Source organism: Salmo salar, chromosome ssa09 (assembly GCF_905237065.1).
Source record: "Salmo salar chromosome ssa09, Ssal_v3.1, whole genome shotgun sequence".
In the NCBI taxonomy this organism is placed as follows: domain Eukaryota; kingdom Metazoa; phylum Chordata; class Actinopteri; order Salmoniformes; family Salmonidae; genus Salmo; species Salmo salar.
In genome coordinates, this window is record NC_059450.1 from 75,186,743 (window position 1) to 75,208,646 (window position 21,904).

Here is a 21,904-nt window from a genome sequence, read left to right on the forward strand (position 1 = left end):
ACTGGGTTCGTGCAGATAACCAACAATTTACGACGTTTGGAATGAGATTGACGTGAGGTAAACTAACATCATTAAAGGAGACTAATCGATCAGATATTAATATCTGAAAGTTATATTAGGAAAATTATAACTTTGTAATCTGAATATTTTCGTTGGTGCCCCGACCTTCTAGTAAATTACAGTTACACAATTAATCAGTTTAATCGCTTAATAATAATTACAGAGAGTTATTTGATTAACATGTCTTCCGTTTTAATGACGCCAAAGACACGACACTACCTACAGCGCCTTCGGAAAAATATTCACCCTTTGACTTTTTACAGCCTTATTCTAAAATTGGATGGGGGAAAAAAACACACACACACGTAGACAATTACTGAAATATCACATTTACATAACAATTTAGACCCTTTACTAAGTACTTTGTTGAAGCACCTTTGGCAGCGATTACAGCTCCCAAAAAGGGACACCTTTATTTGGTTTGTTTCTCCCATTCTTCACTGCAGATCCTCTCAAGCTCTGTCAGGTTGGATGGGGAGCATTGCTGCACAGCTATTTTCAGGACTCTCCAGAGATGTTCGATCGGTTTCAAGTCCGGACTCTGGCTGGGCCACTCAAGGACATTCAGAGACTTGTCCCGAAGCCACTCCTGCATTGTCTTGGCAGTGTGCTTAGGGTCGTTGTCCTGTTGAACATTCGCCCCAGTCTAAGGTCCTGAGAGCTCTGAAGCAGGTTTTCATCAAGGATCTCTCTCTACTTTGCTCTGTTCATCTTTGATCCATCCTGACTAGTCTCCCAGTCCCTGCCCCTGAAAAACATCCCCACAGCATGATGCTGTCACCACCATGCTTCACCGTAAGAATGGTGCCAGGTTTCCTCCAGACGTGAGGCTTAGTGTTCAGGCCAAAGAGATCAGTCTTGGTTTAATCAGAATACAGAATACAGAAGCTGTCATGTGCATTTTATTGAGGAGTAGCTTCCGTATGGTCACTCTACCATAAAGGCCTGATTGGTAGAGTGCTGCAGAGATGGTTGTCCTTCTGGAAGGTTCTCCAATCTCCAAAAAGGAACCCTGGAGCTCAGTCAGTGACCATCGGGTCTTGGTCACCTCCCTGACCAAGGCACTTCTCCCCCGATTGCTCAGTTTGGCCAGTGGTACAGCTCTGAGTTATTGGGGACCTTCAATGCTGCAGAAATGTTTTGGTACCCTTCGACACAATCCTGTCTCGGAGCTCTACAGACAATTCCCTTGACCTCTTAGCTTGGTTTTTGCTCTGACATGCACTGTCAACTGTGGGACCTTACATAAACAGCTGTGTTCCTCTCCAAATCCTGTCCAATCAATTGAACTTACCACAGGTGGATTCCAATCAAGTTGTAGAAACATCTCAAGGATGATAAATGGAAACAGGATGCCCCTGAGCTCAATTTCAATTCTCATAGCAAAGGGTCTGAGTACTAATGTAAATATATATTTTTTATACATTTGCAAAAATCATTCAAATCTCTTTTCGCTTTGTCATTATGGGGTATTGTGTGTAGATTGCTGAGAATGTAGGCATGTTGATCTGGTCAGTAGCCATAGATTTCTCAACCAAGCACCTTCCAGATGGCAGAGAAAAAAAATGACGGCTACTCGGGCTCAGTAATATATGAGTTCTATGCTGCACTAATGTGAAGTGGGGATAGCTGCAGGAACTGGACAACTCTTGCGTCATTCATTATTGACGTCGTCACAACGCTAGCAGCTATTTTATTTATTATTTTACTATTTTTAGGCTACTCTACATAAAGTACCCAATAGAAAACATCACTTAGCCTACTTACCTGGCTTCTATAAATGTAACTGCTGACTATCATGTGTAGGCTACACGCAGCCTCTGGACACTTATGTTAGGCCCCATTCATTATATAAATAGAAACATCATCCACATGTAAATGTTTATTATTAAATATCATGAATTTGGCATATTATTTATTGGGACAAATCTCCAAACTAGCTGTGTGTCACTGCCAGAGGATTAACATATGCATCTGTGGCTCTTCCATCATAAAATTATCTCAACGTCAGTGTTATGTTGATTAAATTGCAGCAAATACAACTATAAATTGTTAGCTACATATTTCTCCATTCACAGTGTAATCATGTCAGATTTTTGCCATTTTCGCATGAAGGACATTTGGTGGAATTTGCAGAAAATGAAACACTACTCTGTTGTGGTAGTTCTCTGTAGGTTCTGAGCATTCTGCTGCCTCCTGTTCTTGGTCTTTGCTGTAGAGAGAAAGAGAGCGAGAGAGAGTTTACATCAGATGCAAAGTTACACATTTCCTGTTTTATTCTTTGTTTCTCTTGTTGGGATCACTCACCAAATTCCTTCTTCAGCATGATCTTCATGCCTATACCCATGGCCAGGATCAGCACCACAGCAGACACACCACAGATCACTATGACCAACAGCGTCGTGTCTAACACACATGGAGACAGCACGGAGGGACAGATGTCCCCAGGAATTGGTAGGAAATAAAAACAAGACTTTTCACACAATAGGCTCATTTGCAGAGTAGTAAGACTGAACGCAATATCTTGAAAGCTCCAAATCCAATCATAAGTGTAAACATTGTAAATATTCAAGTCTCAATTATGACTGGCGAATAGGTCTACCTTCAAATTCAATCTCCTTTGGATCTGAGGTGAAGTTGCCACAGGGACTCTGGATGGTGCAGGCGTATTTATTCTTGCCAGAGGTAGCTATGCCGACCTTCTTCACGGTGAGCTGGCTACTGTTCTCGCCCGTCAGGGAGACGCCATCCATCAGCCAGACAAACACCAGCGGGATTTTTGGTTCCACCGGCAGGTTATGGGCACACTCAATGATGAGGTCAGCACCCTCCACCACTTTGAACCCAGAACTGGTGTTCAGTAGCACTTTAAAATCTGTTGGGTTGAAGAGGTTAGGAAATGGTTAAAAAGTGTTGTATGTCATAGTTAGGGTCAAGAGTTGTGATTTTTTTGGTTGTCTCATCCCACCAGGTCACTCATATATATATATACACACAATACCTTTTGAGCACTGCTGTTGAACTGAAAGAGGCAAATAAGGAAAAAGAGAATATTAGAGAGTCCCTGCCTCTGGTGTACAATACATCGTCTTCATCTCCTGCTAACTGTTCTCTCAGAGACATGTATACACTGAGTGTACAAAACATTTCCATGACAGACTGACCAGGTGAAAGCAGTGATCCCTTATTGATGTCACATGTTAAATCCACTTCAATCAGTGTAGATCAGGCGTGGGCAATTCCAGTCCTCGAGGGACAGATTGGTGTCACAGTTTTGCCCCAGCTAACACACCTGACTCCCATAATCACCTCATCATGATCTTCAGTTTAGAATGCAATTTAATTAATCAGCTGTGTTTGCTAGGGACGTTGAAAAAGTGTGACACCAATCAAGCCCTCGTGGACAGGAGTTGCCCACCCCTGGTGTAGATGAAGGGGAGGAGACAGGTTAAAGAAGGATTTTTAAGCCTTGAGACAGATTGTTTATGAGTGCCATTCAGAGGGTGAATGGACAAGACAAAAGGTTTAAGTGCCTTTCAACGGGGTATAGTAGTTGTAGGTGCCAGGTAAAAATATTCTCAGCGTAAAATAGTTCCCAATCTTTCTGATTGTGACGTCATGTTGTAAAATTTCTTACAGCACGCGTATCCATTTGTGTGGACAGCTAAGGTCATGTAGACGTCTCTCTCACACACTCTCCCTCAACCTTAAAGCTGTTCTTTGGGCATGTGCATTTCTACATCTGCCAATCCGGACTCGCGTGTCAAATTGCTGAGAGTTGATTTGAGGAGATTGTTGCGATTGCAAAGACATGGCTCTGCTTTTTCTATTGACAGTGCATACAGTATAGTTGTTCAAGATGGCTCTCTCAAAACAGGACCTGGGAACATCTGCTGATCTATCTACTAGATTAGTGCTTATGTTCTTTCTCAGTCACAAGCTGACCTTACTTCTCCTTTGCTAGTTAGCCAATTCAATCTTATTGGGGAACCTCATCCCTCTCCATACTTGAATTGTGACCCGATTCAGGAAACTGGTCGTATGTCGCTGGTCACAACTTCACAGGAGAGCCATGTGAACGTAAAACATTTTTTTAATCAAAATGCGTTTTTTGGCAGAAATGCCTTCTCGAACATGAACTTTCATGTGCCTTAATAAATGTGTATGCCATCTGTAAATACAAATAAAATTGTTTAAATTACAAGCCTTGTTGGTTAAGCCACAGAACAAGTTGGCAACCTTCCCACTAGCCATGATTGGCTGAGATAGTGAGTGAGCTGGATATACCGAGAGAGGAGTTCAGATTGGTCTGCCATATTGAAGGCTTCTATTTGAGCTCGTCAGTCTGTGTTAGTAATCCTGTCGAACGTGGCCTTTACATTTTTTTTTTATTGTGGAGCTGCATAAGTGTTGCTCTCCACTTTCTGAAGGATCAAGTTTTGAAATCAGAGGAATTAGAGTATGATCGCTAAAGAGATGGAGAAAACACCTGTCTCCAGATTACATCTTCAAACTAAGGGCAACCGTGGTATGGTATTCGTGACAGGGAGACACGTCCATCGTGCATGATTATGTATACAGGTAAGATAGCTAACGCTAGACTAACTATATTTTCAGATATTACACATTCTAATTTTGACAGTGGTTGCATTTCAAGATAAAGTGTACTGTTTGCTAGCTAACGTTAGCTGGCTGGCTCCCTAGCTGACATTGTTTCCCAGAGCAGTTTGCTTTTCTAGTTAGAGCCTAACGTTAGCTAGGTAACATTGGACCTGGTTGGTTAACACCCAGCGCTGTGGCATTGTTGGCACTTTATTCATTGTTGTTTAACTAGCTAATGTCTGCTGGCTGGCTCGTTAGCTAACGTTTCGTGTGTACAACAGCCTTTGAATATGGCATGGGTCAGTTAACGTCTGCAAAAAAAGCGTAATGAAATTGTTGCCAGCAGAGCTGTTAAGGCAGTTTTCATGTTATCCAGAGGTAAACAAATCATCGGCCAGAGTGTCAAGTGTGCGCTCCGAGATTGAAGCGAGATGGGTGGGGCTAAAGCTTACGAGGGTGTGAATGATGCTGAATGGGTGTAGACAAAGAGCTCTTCACTAGATACCAAAACATTAAATGGTGATTTTCTCAAAAGTGAGTTTACAAGTTGATCAACTTTCAAAGAAGAATTACTTTCCCATTGTTCCTCAAATGCAGTGTGAGGTACCATTTTGTAGCTCTGAGTCTGTACTTTTATCCAATGTATAAAAACACCATTTGACTTTTTGCTACATAAGACCGAATCCAGGTGGTGAGTAACATTTTCAAAATATGTGAAATTGTGGTAGTGGTATATTAACCCTTTATTGGCCTATGGATAGGGCAAGTACACTTGTAATTGTTTTGTTTGGAACACAACCCTGCATCCCCACCATCACACAATTACTGTTTATGCAATCCAGAAACTTGTCAATAGAAATCGCAATCTGGATCAGGTGGGTGTCATTTGAAAGCTTGTTCTATTGCCAACATGACTAGCTAAGTTACACAATGATAGTGTTTGGCTTTCACAATGCAATTCAGAGAAACAGATCCTAATTTTGGTGAAAGGAGTTATCATGAGTACATTCTGGTTCGTGTGCCACGGAGAAATTTTCTTCACAAACAGGCTCATTCTGTTCAGAACAACCCAGTGTATTATGACATGTCATTGTTACTGTATATCAAACAGTGATCATAAACATTTACATTGTATGACATGGGTTTTATACTATTGAAATGTAACATGCAAATTTAGACTCACAGGTGTTTGGCTGGCTTGTATGAGATCAAAGCGGTATTTATTATAAATCAACATCACCTTTCAAAATACATAGTCCTTAAATTTACAGAATTTCTCACTCAGACAACTAAACTGTGACAGATCGCCTTGATTCTGTCTTATATAGCAAAATTGGAAAGTGTTTTATACATTGGATGAAAGCAGAGACAGAGCTACAAAATGGTAGATCATACGCAGCATTTGACAAACAATGGGAAAGTAATTCTGCTTTGAAAGTTGATAAACTTGTAACCTCACTTGAGAAAATGTCCTTTGAATGTTTTGGTACCTAGTGGAGAGCTCTTCTTTGTCGACACCCATACAGCATCGTTCACACCCTCTTAAGCTTTAGCCCCACCCATCTCTTTAAGGGATGATCCGAGCGTTCTGTACTAAAAGCAGTAGTCAAGCACCCAAGCTAACTTGCTAGCTACTTCCAGAGACAAAAGAGAGAACAGCTCACTGACCATTACTCAATCTAGCAAAGCTGGTTAGGCTGTTTTTATGTTATCCAGAGCATTGGTGACTGCAGCTGTGCTGTCAGATTGTCCATTCATAAATTCAGAGCGTTTTGCTCTCGGAGCGTACAGAGCGCACACTGCACTGGACTCTCTGGCCGATAAGTGGGTTGATCCGAGTGGTCTGACCTCAAAACGGCAGTCGGGCAGTCGAGCACTCAAGCTATCTACTTCCAGACACAAATGAGAGAACACCCCACTCGCCCTAGCAGAGCTGGTTATCCAGAGCGTTGGTGACTAACTGTGCTGCTGGCAACAATTTAATTATGCTTTTTTGCCGACGTTTACTGACACCGGCCATATTCAACGGGTGTTGAGCGTTCATAAATTCATGAGTTATTCTACCCTCTGGCACCCTCAGATGAGAGTTTTATGAAATCGGAGAAGATGGCCAGACAATTTATGAACACACCCAAAATGGTTACTTGCATAGTGGAGTCTTTAAGGTTTTACTGCTAACCTACAAAGCATTACATGGGCTTGCTCCTACCCATCTCTCCGATTTGGTCCTGCCGTACATACCTACACGTACGCTACGGTCACAAGACGCAGGCCTCCTAATTGTCCCTAGAATTTCTAAGCAAACGGCTGGAGGTAGGGCTTTCTCCTATAGAGCTCCATTTTTATGGAATGGTCTGCCTACCCATGTGAGAGACGCAGACTCAGTCTCAACCTTTAAGTCTTTACTGAAGACTTATCTCTTCAGTAGGTCCTATGATTAAGTATAGTCTGGCCCAGGAGTGTGAAGGTGAACGGAAAGGCTGGAGCAACGAACCGCCCTTGCTGTCTCTGCCTTGCCGGTTCCCCTCTTTCCACTGGGATTCTCTGCCTCTAACCCTTTTACAGGGGCTGAGTCACTGGCTTACAGGTGTTCTTCCATGCCGTCCATGGGAGGGGTGCGTCACTTGAGTGGGTTGAGTCACTGACGTGGTCTTCCTGTCTGGGTTGGCGCCCCCCCCTTGGGTTGTGCCATGGGGGAGATCGTTGTGGGCTATACTCGGCCTTGTCTTAGGACGGTAAGTTGGTGGTTGGAGACATCCCTCTAGTGGTGTGGGGGCTGTGCTTTGGCAAAGTGGGTGGGGTTATATCCTGCCTGTTTGGCCCTGTCCGGGGTATCATCGGATGGGGCCACAGTGTCTTCTGATCCCTCCTGTCTCAGCCTCCAGTATTTATGCTGCAGTAGTTTATGTGTCGGGGGCTAGGGTCAGTCTGTTACATCTGGAGTATTTCTCTTGTCTTATCCGGTGTCCTGTGTGAATTTAAATATGCTCTCTCTAATTCTCTCTTTCTCTCTTTCTGTCTTTCTCTCGGAGGACCTGAGCCCTAGGACCATGCCTCAGGACTACCTGGTATGATGACTCCTTGCTGTCCCCAGTCCACCTGGCCGTGCTGCTGCTCCAGTTTCAACTGTTCTGCCTGCGGCTATGGAACCCTGACCTGTTCACCGGACGTGCTTGTTGCACCCTCGACAACTACTATGATTATTATTATTTGACCATGCTGGTCATTTATTAACATTTTAACATTTTAACATCTTGACCATGTTCTGTTATAATATCCACCCTGCACAGCCAGAAGAGGACTGGCCACCCCTCATAGCCTGGTTCCTCTCTAGGTTTCTTCCTAGGTTTTTGGCCTTTCTAGGGAGTTTTTCCTAGGGAGTTTTTCCTAGCCACCGTGCTTCTTTCACATGCTTTGCTTGCTGTTTGGGGTTTTAGGCTGGGTTTCTGTACAGCACTTTGAGATATCAGCTGATGTACGAAGGGCTATATAAAAATAAATTTGATTGATTTGATTGATCTAGCTAGCTAAACAACGAACATTAAACCCAACTCATGACATTACTACCCTGCATGAATCTGCAGGTAGCTAACCAACCAGTTACAATGTTAGCCAGCTAGCATTTAAGCTATAACTAGCAAAGCAAATACCTCTGGGATACAAATAATACGATCATATACATAACGTTAGCTAGCGAGCCAGCCAGCTAACGTTAGCTAGCTAGCTTACAGTGCACTTTAACTTCAAATGAAAACGAATGTCAAAATTATAAATGTAACATTTGAAAATGTAGCAAGCCAGACTATTTTACCAGTGCTCTGAAATAGGAGTAGATAGCCAGAGCGAATTTACCAGCTGACAAGTTGTTGCAGTGACATTCTATTGAAATTAATACTTGAATAGGAATATTTTGTTAAGACTTTAGCTAGCTCAACACAATCACTCATATTCCACTAACATTTCAAACAACCGCCATATAAAAATTGATAACTCAACTATCTATTGGCAGTAGTGAGTATATGAAATGAATACTGACCAGTAGCATTGAAGCATTGGTGAGTGTCTGAGCACAGGGTGTCACACATGGCTGAGGGAGTTGGATGGAGAGGAAGAAAGACTATGAATGCTTTGAATATATATTTTGTCTGGGTTTCAAGAAAGATCAAGTTAACACAGAAATACAACAAGCTAGAATACTGTAATGGTCTAATGTAAAAGTCTGAAGGTCAGGGGAAGGAGTAGGTTTGCAAGCTAACGGTAATTTAACAAAATTAACATAACATTCAGTAATTTAGGTCATTAACATGTAATCTATTCAAATGTATGTAATTTATACTTGAATAAGTTAAATGTATATATATAGGATTTATTTTTATATCTGTGTTCATATTGTCCATGAGTTTCTAGTGGATAGACCATAGGGTTCAAGACAAAAGCCTAATTAATGAAAAAAGCATCTTATCAACAATGCATTATTTTCATTTAACTCTTCGACCTATTGACTTTTCACAACTGCCACCAATTTAGCACAAACATTTACTACAAAGACATAGACATAGTAAAATACATTTAAAAAAAAAGGATATTCATGCTGAAACCGTTTATCAAACACCAATGGTATTCACTAAGTTGATGTTTATATTTAGGATAAGGTTTTACAGTTTCATCATTATATTTCTTATTTTAAAATGATCTTATTTGATTATCTTATATCACATGGAAAATAAGGCCACAAAGAGGGTCAGAAATAATTACAGAAACCTGTGATAATCTGAAGTACTCAAAACTCCAAGAAAAGTTTGTAAAGTTCTGGCAGTTTAATGGTAAACTTAAAGTTAACAGTAATATGCCCTCCCTTTGCAACTCTAGGATGGAGTAATAAAGTGGAATGGATACCCTTGTCTAGTAATCCCGTGGCAGATATTCCAGGTGAGTGGGTTAAGTTGCACCTTAGACACATAAAGGGAACACAGGTAGAACAGACACTACCTATAGAGAGAGAGAGAAGGTTGAGGCAGAGAGAGGGAAAGAGGGATGGAAGAATGACAGCAGGGATAAAGGGAAAGAGAGAGGTGTGTGTATATATAGAGGATTGGGTCACAGGAGACAGAAGGGGGAAAAAGTGAAGGCTTCAACAGTAACTAACATAAATCCAGAATATTCACAAGGTAATATCAAACTTTTTAAAGGAAATGGGATTGTTCCTTACTGATCATGAGAAGGCACGCAAGTGAATACAAGCCTGTCCCTGTCCTCGCCTTCATTAGTACCATCTGACGAAGATGAGATGTCATTCAGTTTCTATTCATTCAAAAAGTTAATCAAAATAGAAATGGGTTCAAATGTAAATTAAACCCACAAACAATATTTCATTCAGGACATTCTCAATGTCAAAAACCTAGAAATGTTACTAAAAACTTTAAAAATAAAACCTGTTGATGGGATCATTAAATACATTAGCCTACATCATTACATTGAATAAAATATTTTACCTCTTGTGCTGGATCTCTGGTCATGCACGGAGTTCCCTGGATGAGGAGTAAGTGAGCGTCTCTACAGAAAGGTATTGTACACTGTGGCTGATATAAACACTGATATGAATGCAAATCACCTCACCACCCACAGCTACCAGACAGTAACACAAGCAATATACAGATAATACCGGAACATGTTTGTGCCCTGCTTGGCACCTGGAGTTTGATGTTCATGGAAAGGAGTGCTAAGACTGTCGGTGGTGCTATTGGACTGTTTTACAGGATTCAGAACACATTTAGTAAGTAGCCTTGCCCGAGGAGCAGATCTTTTGTTTCTGTAGCATGAGGCAGTTTGATGGACCTGCTGGACAGGACTCTAGTCTATCGCATGGCCTTACCTTCAATCTAGCTCCTTAATGCGGAGTGCCAAACAGAGACGCATCTGGTTCCATTTTTACACCCTTTGGTATGATTCAGCAGGGGATTGAACTCCCAACCTTGTGGTTAGAGTGTCTGCCCTAAGGCCACTGAGTTGGTTAGAACAAAATGCCAGCGGTCAAACCTGGACTTGGCTATAATATTTCAGCATCATGTCTGCCAGCAACACATATTTGCACATGCACACACTATAACTCATGAAAGACTGATGTCAATGCACCTCTTATCAGAATTAATTGCTGACTTTATAGTTGAACCATGCAAATTGCGTGTTGACTTCCACAGGATCAGGAGCCCTTTTCACAGACAGCACATTTCAAACAAATTATGAGCAGTACAGTACAAAAGTACACTGCATCATGGGATATGAAGCCATAAAGGTCTGTTCTCTGGACTCCAGATTCACTTCCTCTGTGGCCACCAGAGAGTGCTGTTGATCAAACAAATACATTTACCCATCACATTTCTCCCCCTTTCAGTCTCTTTTACCATTTAAACATTGCAGCGCTTTGCCATCATTTATTCAGGCTTGCCTAACTGAGGATAAACACATTTTTCTCCTCCCAGAGAGCTCAAACAAATCAATTCCTATTAGTCTGGGCAGGAGAAGGAAAGGTCCCCTGACCATATATTCCTGTGACAGCCTCTCTGCTCTGCTCTCCTCTGCTGATGGAATGACATTCTATTGGCCTGAGAGATTACAGCACTGTCCCCTAAAGCAGCAATGTGGAAGGGCCACGTCCTGCCTCGTAAAAAAAAAAAAAAAAAAAAAAAAGAGAGAATCTGAGACAAGTGGCTTTTTCTTCATTTTGATCATGCGCCAGACATGCATTTAAGGTCCACTTGATTGGCTACACTTGATTGGCTACACTTGATTGGCTACACTTGATTGGCTACACTTGATTGGCTTTTGGATTTGATCCATAGGTGTTTCTAGCACCATGCCCTGAACTTTGACTTGGATAGAGGCAAGGTGAACTAAATTGGTGATCCAAACAGTTTTTGTAGGTAGGCTATAGGCCTTTATCTGAATTATAACATGTATTCTTATGTTTGTGTTTCTAAATAGTATGTCTTCTTCAAATGCATCTTTCCTTTTCAATATTTGCAGACTCTTCAAGCAGTAGTTTATTTAACTACTGTCTTATCAAACACCTCTCTCACGTAGTGCTATGTACAAACCATTTTAATTCAGTCCCAAAAGCTTTTTACCCGGAAGATGGTGGCCTTCAGCGGGCTCTGCCGAAGTCTCTCTCGCCTGGTGAAGAGAACTGCTCAGTACAAGTTTGGGAAACTGAACACCTACAACAATACCCATCCACCAACTCAAATAAAGGTATGCCTAACAACTCGTTGGCATTTTTGGAAATAAATTAGACAATTTTCTTCTAGAAATATTTACTTTGAGTAGCCTATTGAATGTTTTAAAAATCATTGACTGGGTGTGCCTTTATCCATTGGCAATTATAGGGCTGGCTGGTGACAATGCTATCTCTAGTGGGGTGGGAAGCAGAGTCACAGCTCTTGTGGTTGGATCCACAACCTGTTCTCATAATGCGCTTTTGGTGCTATATCAGGTAGCCATATTTGCTCAGGCGAGTTTTCACTTGAGTTAAGTCTCATAGCCTACACTGTCTAGTCTGAAATACAGTAGGACAGGAACACAAGCACACCACCCACATCAGAGAGTTTCTCAAAAGCCAAGACGAGAGCAGTTTGATCACTGTAACCCTGCTTCCCCTTTTGCGGCCCATTGCCACAGCAACCCTTCCCGTTTAGACAGGAAATGACAGGGAGTCCTGAATGAGGAGGACCTAAGTGTATCTGTGTCAGTGCAGGGTGGATCACTTCGCTGTGACACCCTCAATGGCTGAGCATCATTTTGGATTCCCACCGGTACTTCAGCCATGTCTAAGAACATAAAGACTCTGGGTGTTCCTGGTGTTGGTCACATGGTAAGTAGCCACTTTCTCTGTAGACGGGTTGAATTCAGTGAGGTGTAATGTTACATACTGTTCAGATAGACATATATCATGTGAACAGACATGCATCTCTGCCATGTACTGTAGGAGTCAACTCAACATAATTCTATCTGCAATGTTCAAAACGTTGAGTCCTTCTGGATTGCTCTCCACTGGCCTATCTAGAGCTGGCCTCAAGTCAAGGTTCCTTCTGGGTCACCTAAGGATCTATTGGCAGAGCGCATGCCCCACCCACCTCAGGATCTGTCTTTCAGCCATTTATTTCCTGTGTTTGTTTTTTTTCTCTTAAGGTTTAGCCCCTTTTTCTTTAATTTTTGCCTAAAATGACATACCCAAGTCTAACTGCCTGTAGCTCATGCCCTGAAGCAAGGATATGCATATTCTTGGTACCATTTGAAAGGAAACACTTTGAAGTTTATGGAAATGTGAAAGGAATGTAGTAGAATATAACACAATATATCTGGTAAAATACAATACAAATAAAAAACAACTTTTTTTGTTCAATCTTTGAAATGCAAGAGCAAGGCCATAATGTATTATTCTAGCCCAGGTGCAATTTTTGATTTTGGCTACTAGATGGCAGCAGTGTATGCAACGTTTTAGCCTGATCCAATGACCCATTGCATTTCTGTTCAAAATTTGGAATCGAGACTGCCCAAATGTGCCTAATTGGTTTTAATAACTTTTCATGTTCAAAATTGTGCACTCTCCTCAAACAGTGGTATGGTATTATTTGACTGTAATAGCTACTGTAAATTGGACATCGCAGTTAGATTAACAAGAATTTACGCGTTCTGCCAATATCAGATATGTCTATGTCCTGGGAAATGTTCTTGTTACTTACAACCTCATGCTAATCGCGTTAGCTCAACCGTCCCGCTGAAGGGACACCGATCCCAACAACGTTACAATTGTGGAAGTGTTTGTAATGACCTGTCTGTGTAATGGCTGAAATGGGATACATTGTCATTCCGTTGAATCTCTAAGAACGTTAAAGCTTTGACAGGGATTTAATGCATCGTCTAGACACTTACATCACAAAGAGATCCTTATTTTGATTGGTGTTCATTATTTTTTTATGCAGTTGAAGTCATTTTATACAGTTGCAATGTTTACAAATGTGTTGACATGAAAGCAACTACTGAAAATGAACACTCAGATTAATGATTTGTCTGATCTCACAAATAATGTGAAGTATGTGTAATCTCAAGCTAAATTTAAAAAAAAAATTAATAGGGTATCCTGATATTAACACACTTGGTAAATTCTACAACAGTAATTCATGAGGAAGTATAGACAGTGCAGGTAGGCCTAGGTGATTGGTGGTTGAAGCGCTGTTCCTCTTATGTTAATTTATATAGGTAAATACACCCAGTGTAGTTATGCAAATGACACACCATATTTTAACAAAATACCTGATACATTTTGTTATTGTATGTGCGTTCGGAAAAGAAAATTACTGACATTTGACAAATTGAAGCCTTAATTCCCACAAATTACTGAACTCCATTAGTCTTTTTCCAGAAATGTTTTATGTGCTATAATTCGGTCAACATCGATTATAAACATTCTAAAAGTTTGGCGTATCTTCATCCATTCTCCAACTGTTGACATTATTAGAATTGTTTTTAAAACATTTTAATAATTGCTAGTTCCATAGGAAGAGATTAGCACAAACCTGTTGGTGATCAGGCTTTATCCTACTTTTAAAGGGTTTCCTGACATTTGTGCTCAGCTATCAATGGAGAAAAGGGCTATGCTTTAAACAGCTGTTTCTTTTTGAGTAATGCCTTTCAGGCGAAGACCATATGATGCGTTGTGATTTTATTATTAACTATAAAGCTGCTGCCAAATAGACTGAGGTGTGATACCAAAGCTGCTACAAGACAATGTTGGCTGTTAGTGAAACCGACTAGGCATCTAAGCCACTGTCAAACAAAGTATACAGACATTGTTTACAGATTGCCCTCCACCCCTCGGCAATATCACATCTGATCTCTATGGCATGTGGTGGTGTCCCTCTGCTTCTGTGGTGCAATGACTGAGTCACATAACACTGGGTGTTGGGTGGTGATGTCAGGGAAATGACTCATATCCTCAGGAGGCTGTTGAGACATCTTAAGTGAGTCCGGGTGGATACGAGGAGTGACCTGTGGTGTGATTGGAGTGCCCACGCTCAAAGAAATGCATGCTTATGGTGGCCTCGTGGAAGGATGCATCTTGTCATAATTTGCAGCGTCATTGTCGTCACTAGAAGTACACAACACAGTGAGTTCCAAGGATCTTGTCATTCATCAGGGGCCGTATTCATAAAGCATCTCAGAGTATGAGTGCTGATCTAGGACTTGTTAGCTTCAGATCTTAATGAACAAGTAATGGACAGAGGGGACCTGATCCAAGATCAGCACTCCTACTCTAAGATGCTTTATGAACACCTCCCCAGAACCAGTACACTCCTAGTGGACTCATAAAGTTACGTTTGCTCATCTTAGCAGTTAGCATGCACCGTATGCATGAGGCTGTAGGATTTGCTTAGGTTCATCTGGTGTGCTCTGAAATGTAGAATGTCTGCTTGTCTTTTGTTTGCATTCAGTACATCATGCACATTCCTGTCCTGAATTCACCTTTCGTTAGGAAAGAACATGAAGTCTAAGCTTCACTGGAGCTGAAAAAACAAACTTTCTCTGTCCTGAAAGCTGAATGAGAGCAGTACAGTGACACCCACTCTTCCTGTGTGAGCTGGGGCCTTGGCTGCTTGAGTGCTCTAAAGTAGAGGAGAGCTGTCAGAACAAAGACATGCAGCTGTTTTTCTTCACTCTCACTTCCTGATTCTGTGTTGGTGTGTTTTTATCCTTCATTCACTGCCTGAGATTTCTCATTGTCAGTACCTGGTTGAGTGATTGTAAGATTCTTCCTGTTTTGAATGGTATTCTGGTCTATAACGTTGGTCTGTATTTCTATTCCATGAAGTTGGTCTCCACTTCTACATTACTGACTTTAGATTTTAATGTCTGGAACTGTGTTTTGTGTTGCTGGATCATGTGATATTGTATTTGACTGAGACTGACACACTTTCCCTTTACTTGTCTCTGCAGAGCCAGGCAGTGTCAGATGGTGGTAAGCCTGTGTGTGTGTTTGTGCCTGTCTCAGAGCTCTTTTTCAGATATGAGCATGCCTGTGCGGGAAGTAGTGTCAGTCTGCTACCCTGAGGCGTCAGCGTATGGATGGGTTTTATTAGTGTGTGTGTGTGTGATTTCTCAGAGCTGAACATGTCTGGTCGTGGCTGTGGGGGCAGTTGTACCAGTCTGCCAGGGGCCCAAGGGGGAGATGCCCAGGCCAGCAGTGTCGTCAGCTGGGCTGTGTGCTTCGAGAAGCTATTGGAAGACCCCATGGGAGTACGCTACTTCAAGGTGAGCCACACACACTCACCTTCAAATCTTTCCTTTTATTGAGAACAATGATTGCTTTGTCGCCACTCAGCAAACGCAAACATGTTTTTCTCAGAGTAAAGCAATGGGAGGAGTCATACAGCAGGGCTTTAATAAAAACTTACAAAGTTTAAGAGCACTAGAATCAGTTTTATTTGTTGATTGAGCCTATGTGAATTGTAGCTTATTTTGAAGAGCATGCTGTGCCCTAGAAACTAATAACCCTTAAAATACATTGTTTATTATAAAAAGCTAAAATTGTAGGCCTCTTGAGTGACGCAACAGTCTAAGGCACTGCAGTGTTTAAGGGGTAACTACAGACCCGAGTTCGTTCCCAGGTTGTCACAACCGACCGGGAGTCCCATAGGGTGGCAGACAATTGGCCCCGTGTCGTTCGGGTTAAGGGAGGGTTTCCTCTGACAGATTGATAAAGCGGGCAGGTGTTAAGTGTGGTTTGGCGGGTCATGTTTTGGGAACGCATGACTCAACTTTCACCTCCTGAGCCCGTTGGGGGAGTTGTAGCGATGAAACAAGTTCATAATTGGTGAAAGAAAGGGGTAAAAAAGTTAAAATACCTGCTAGCTGAGATCTACTGCTCAGATTTTGAAAAAAACAAACCTATTAAACAATAACCTATTTAAAACAGTTGTGTACCGAGGTTTGTGCAGTAGGCTATAGGCCCAATGCATTATCCCTGCATATTGGCAGGGCAATTCAAGCATGGCCAATATTATTCTCAGACAATTAACAATTTCTAAACTTGAGGTTTATGATCAAACCGGTAACAGATCACTTATATTATTTGCGCCACAGCTGAGTAAGCATACATTGAAATTATTTTTATTTTACCGGACTGATGCCTGTATCTGATTGGCTAAGCGTAGGCCTATAGGTGCATTTGATTTACACTCGGGGCCTGCGGGGTATGGCAGTGGTACAGCGACGCCTGATCATAACTCACAAATACAATTCCAGGTTGTACAGCTAAATATTTTGGAGCATCTGGGCACTTTTAATTTTGTTTAAAAAAAAAGTAATATAGTGAATAGGTCATCTGTTGATCAGTGATGGGAGCTGTATGGTAGGTCATCTGTTCATCAGGTCTATGTTGTCACGCAGGCCTTCCTGAGGTCAGAGGTGAGTGCGGAGAATATCCTGTTCTATCAGGCCTGCGAGAAGTTCCGGGAGATTCCACCCAGCCGGATGAAAGAGGTATGGGCTTATTCCTCTGTCTTCTCTTAACTGAATGGTAACAGTTGAATAGATGTGTTAAAGTAGGGACTGAGGAAGGAGAGTTGATTGTGTGTCTGTTTGGACCAGATTGTGGAGCTGGACTGATGTATGACTGGTAATGGCCCTATTCCCTATATAGTGCACTACTTCTGATAGTGCACTACATTTGACCAGGGCCCTAAATGGGGAATAGGGTGTCACTTGGGACTTGTCTTATTCCCATAGTTAAGTGAGGAGGCTCATGCCATCTTCCAGACGTACCTGTCTGACCACGCTCCCTACGCTGTGAACATCGACGACACGGCTCGCGTGGAGGAGAAGGACCTGCTGAAGCCTACACCTGAAATGTTTGACAAGGCCCAGAAACAGGTGAGCTCTGTAGCCATCTGCCTGCCGCATACACAGCTCACACAGACCAGCTAGCTAGCGCATGTTATGCGCTTGGAATTCAGTTCTGTTTGAAGGAGATCGATGTAGAGTAACTCAAATGTAGACCAACTCTAGTGTGGGAAGTCCAGTGCCATGCCAGTAACAGGTGTCTGTTTGTCCATCCCTCCCTGGGTCAGATTTTAAAGTTGATGAAGATGGACAGCTACAGGCGCTTCGTCCGCTCCCCTCTTTACCAGAAGTGTACCCTGGCCAGTGTGGAGGGTAGGCCACTACCCAGCATCGCCGCTGAACCTACCAGCACAGGATCATGGGAGGACATGGCCACCTTTAGCCGCTCCCTCAATGACAGCAAGAAGGTGGGATGGATGGACTTCAGCAATGATTATGAAAGCAACGTTTTGACCATTAATGAGGACCGTTTCAATTATTCCATTTGGATGTGTGTAATCATTGTGTGGTTGCGTAATAGCTTGTAACTTGTGTTCAGCAGAAGGATAAGCAGCGGGAGAAGAGGGGATCGTGGGGAGGTAGGCTTCCCCTCAGCCATAAACCTACAAATCTCTTGTCTAGCTGTGATATTCTCTAGTTTATTTTTACCCTCTGTCTGTTTCTCTCCTCCCCCGTCACTCTCTCCCCTCTCAGTAGACGTGTCGTACACTAAGGTGAATGTGTCTCGTAAGGACTATCGGATGTCCAACAGCAGTGTAGAGGTAAATTCATCATACTTGGTCAGCTGGGATGTGGGAGGAGATTAGTTAAAATATATATAGACATGGAAGATTAAGTATAACCATTCATTCTCAACCTCTATCCCTCCCTACTTTCCTTGTACTCCTCACCCCCTCTCCTCCTACTACACCCCTCTCCTTCCTTCACTCTTCTCTCCTCCTGTTCCCCTCTCTCCATCACTACCTCTACTGCTCCCCTTTCTCCCTCCTCACTTCCTTTCCTCTCCATCTGCTCCCCTTTCTCCCTGACTTCTCTTGTCCAGAATGGTCGCTCTGGTCCCTCAGACCAGGGGCAGGGTGATGGTTGCGGTAGTGTGGAGGGAGGTTACTGCTGTGTCTACCTGCCTGATGGCAGTGCATCCCTGGCCCCCACACGGCCTGGCCTCTCCCTCAGAGAAATGCTGTCTGACCTCTGTGAGAAGAGAGGCTTCCCCCTCAAAGACATCATTATCTACCTCCATGGAAAGGACAGGGTGAGCCAAAATGAGAATTGTCTTCCAGCCAGAGGCTTAAATGTTGTCAACAATGCTCACCTCACCTCAAAACATCCTAAATGACTGTTACCCATATGTCCTCCTATAGAAGCCCCTATCTCTGGAGCAGGACTGTTCAATACTGAGGGACCAGCAGGTCTCCCTGGAGCTGAGGGTGACGTTTGCGTGAGTCATCTGTCACTTCTTCTTTCTGTCATACTGACCCTCAGTGTTTGTGCTTGTGTGTGTGTGTATACTGTGTTTGTGTGTGTTTCAGGTTGGAGGTGGTGTTCACTGGTAAGACAGTGGGCATCATGGTGAAGTCCAGTAAGACTCTGCAGGATGCCCTGTCTGCGGTACTACAGAAACACCAACTCGCATCCCACCAGGCCCGGGTCACCATGGTGGGTGTGTATGGACGTGTTTACCTGTACTTGTGGGGACGAGAAGTCCCCATGAATAGTAAACAAACACATTTGACCAACTGGGTACATTTTGTTCATCCCCTTATTAAGGTCAAATGCTATTTCTAGAGGGTTTATCGTTAAGGTATGGGTTAGGGAAAATAGGATTTTGAGTGTGTGAGAGGTTTGTGCGAACATATCCTGTTTTGCACAGTGGGAGTGATGTGTAAACATCCCTGTCTTGCAGAGTGAGAGTGATGTGCCACTGAGCATGAGCACTAATGTGTTCAAACTGGCCAATAAGAAGCTGCAGCTGGACAAAGGTGAATACATACAGATTAGCGCACACACATGCTAACTAGTGCTTTGTCCCGATGGTGGACAGGTCCAGGCATTGTTCTGGTGTTGTGTACCCAAACTGGTGTTCCAGACCTTTTTAAACTCAGTAACCACAACTGCATTCACTTTGGGTAAGTGGTCACTCCCTGAGGACTAATCATTACTGGGAGATACTTGGGTGTTTGTCTTTTTATGTTTGCTTCTTCTATGTGACTCTCAGGGTTTTCCCAGATATCAAACCCCATAATGTGTACAGTAGCCTAACTGCTGTGTTGTCTTTTCAGTTAGCAGTTCCAGGATCAGTGGCCAAACTCCAGTCCCACAGGTGAGTCCTGCACTGTTGACCGCCAGGATGTTTGGGAGTCCAAAGCTTAAAGTAAAATGTGTGTGGTGTTCTAAACCCTTTTCAGGAGAGCGGTAGATCTCCAGTAGGCCCAGAGGTCCATGTGCCTCCTCAGGCAGACGGAGCCAAGCCCAGGGTCAGGAGAAACCATGAGATGGAGGGTACGAGTCAGAACCGTGGGGTCATGGCTTATTTACTGCACCTGTAATGGGACTAAACCCTATAGATTACCTAGTAGCTGGATTGGGACTAAACTCAATAGACTACCTAGTACCTGTAACCTTAACTCTTAAGACTCACGTTAGCCCTAGTCTGAGACAAACTTAATGTATTTATTTTTCTCCATGTCTCCTCCCTCCCCTCTCTCAGTGATGATAGAGCTGTTGTCCAGGGCCCAGGCCTGTAGGGTGGATGACCAGAGAGGCCTGCTGACCAAGGAACACCTGGAGCTTCCCCAGTTCCTCCTGAACCCCTCTGTCCACGACCAGGAGACTCAACAGGGGGAGGCTGGAGAGGTGACAGGGGGATGGAGCCCCCACAGACACTGAGGAGTCAGACAACCATCCCACTCCCATCCCTGTTGGAGCAGCAGTCTGGAGTCTGTCACTCATCAGGTTCCAAACGCACAGGCTCACAGGAAACGTGTGTGGGCGGGAGTTGGTGTTAAAATTTTAACAAACTGTATACATGAAGACCCCAACTATTAAGAGGGCAATAGTCTAGCACTTTTGCCTATGATTGTCTAAGTTCAGAGACATGTCTTATAATACCTTTTTGTACAAAATGTAATGAAATGCAGAGTCTGTTATAGGTTTCAATTCCTCCCCTGAATTCACTTCTTTTGGAATGAAGGAATGACTTCATTCACGAGGGTCTTGCATCTCTAAGTTGAACTTTATATTTTACTAAGCACTTTGAGTACATGTTCTTTGTGATTTGAGATTTAACTGCTTTTATTTTAGCACTTTTCTCTTGTGAAAGTTTCATATTTATTTGATTGTCTGGCATTTAATATTTTTGAGCACATCATTGTTTGCCCTTTGAATGCCAGGTCCTCTGTGATGGTCAATCCTTCTGTCTGTGTTATCAGAGTGCTATTCAGGGTCTAACTTCAGTATTAACTTATCTTTCCATGCATTGCACATGAATAAATCGGGTATCATTGATCTCATGTCCGTCAGCGTAATGTCTCAAGGACAGACTACCAGCATCCACCGTAATTACACACTATTTTAGTTCTCTGCTCTGAGTGATGTCATCTGAATTCAACATGCCACTTGGGCTGCGCTGCGATTGCTTCGTCACCTGTCTAGGAGCCAATCGCAGCTTGGCTTCATCTCCATAAACTTGTTGCTTGACGGTGCCCCTCTGAAGCCACTTCATTGTGAAATAGTTTTGAAAGCCTTAGTTATTACACAATTAATTTTTTTATTCAGTCAAAGAAAGACAATCCTTCAGTACGAGAAATGTAAAAGTTAAGGGAGTAGTGTCTTCACCTTTTTATATTACACACACCGGACTGATCAGAGGATGCACATCTAGTGCGGGTGTGTATGCATCCAGACATGCCTAGTGTGCCAGTGGGACTATGAATGGACAGAGAAGGGTGTGACTGTCAGAGGAAGCAGTACACAAGTGATCTCCCCACCAGCACTTATCTGAGAGGAAAAGGGAAGAAGAAATAAGGAGAGGTTAGTATCCCCCCCCGTGGTTTGCAGTCTTTTTTTTTTTTTTCTGCCGTGTTCAGTCATCTGTGCTCTACGTGTACTCTCTCTCATCCTCTTTTATTTCGCTCTTGGATAATGCTTAGCTGTAATTGTCAGCTATCAAGGAAATTTGGTCTAATCTCATGCAGACCCATATGTAATATCCAGGTAGTGCCATAAAACCAGGCAGGGGACAAGGTAAGCATGGCGTGTGTGTGAGCGCTTTGTCATTTGAAAATGGTACTCACTGTAGTTAAAATGTGTTCCATATTTGACGTAATGTACATTATCCCGGTCTATGTAT

The 21,904-nt window shown here is 42.7% G+C and overlaps 2 protein-coding genes across 15 annotated transcripts; one reads left to right on the forward strand and one right to left on the reverse strand.

The window, feature by feature from the left end:
* Positions 1 to 1,929: 1,929 nt before the first annotated feature.
* LOC106611910 (uncharacterized) lies at positions 1,930 to 10,356 on the reverse strand. 5 transcript variants are annotated; one of them, XM_014212569.2, is made up of 8 exons: positions 10,155 to 10,356; positions 9,872 to 9,935; positions 9,559 to 9,651; positions 8,699 to 8,749; positions 3,062 to 3,082; positions 2,663 to 2,935; positions 2,368 to 2,466; positions 1,930 to 2,272 (listed from the first exon to the last, which is right to left on the reverse strand). In XM_014212569.2, the coding sequence occupies exons 1-8, from the start codon at positions 10,176 to 10,178 to the stop codon at positions 2,208 to 2,210; spliced, it is 690 nt and encodes a 229-aa protein (XP_014068044.1). In that variant the 5' UTR covers positions 10,179 to 10,356; the 3' UTR covers positions 1,930 to 2,207. The 5 variants fall into 5 exon arrangements, with proteins under 5 accessions (XP_014068044.1, XP_014068045.1, XP_045579982.1 ...); XM_014212570.2 differs by having other exon boundaries at positions 9,872 to 9,963; positions 10,155 to 10,224; XM_045724026.1 differs by having other exon boundaries at positions 9,559 to 9,611; positions 9,872 to 9,963; positions 10,155 to 10,223.
* A 1,134-nt stretch (positions 10,357 to 11,490) lies between these two features.
* On the forward strand, positions 11,491 to 21,069 carry LOC100195412 (regulator of G-protein signalling 14). Of its 10 annotated transcripts, none has more exons than XM_045723262.1 (16): positions 11,491 to 11,582; positions 11,770 to 11,910; positions 15,652 to 15,673; positions 15,818 to 15,966; positions 17,104 to 17,196; positions 17,443 to 17,586; positions 17,784 to 17,963; positions 18,095 to 18,134; positions 18,250 to 18,317; positions 18,599 to 18,808; positions 18,918 to 18,994; positions 19,086 to 19,212; positions 19,598 to 19,682; positions 19,836 to 19,876; positions 19,962 to 20,055; positions 20,264 to 21,060. In XM_045723262.1, the coding sequence occupies exons 2-16, from the start codon at positions 11,794 to 11,796 to the stop codon at positions 20,440 to 20,442; spliced, it is 1,626 nt and encodes a 541-aa protein (XP_045579218.1). In that variant the 5' UTR covers positions 11,491 to 11,582; positions 11,770 to 11,793; the 3' UTR covers positions 20,443 to 21,060. The 10 variants fall into 10 exon arrangements, with proteins under 10 accessions (XP_045579218.1, XP_045579221.1, XP_045579222.1 ...); XM_045723265.1 differs by having other exon boundaries at positions 18,253 to 18,317; XM_045723266.1 differs by having other exon boundaries at positions 18,098 to 18,134; positions 18,253 to 18,317.
* Positions 21,070 to 21,904: the final 835 nt, after the last annotated feature.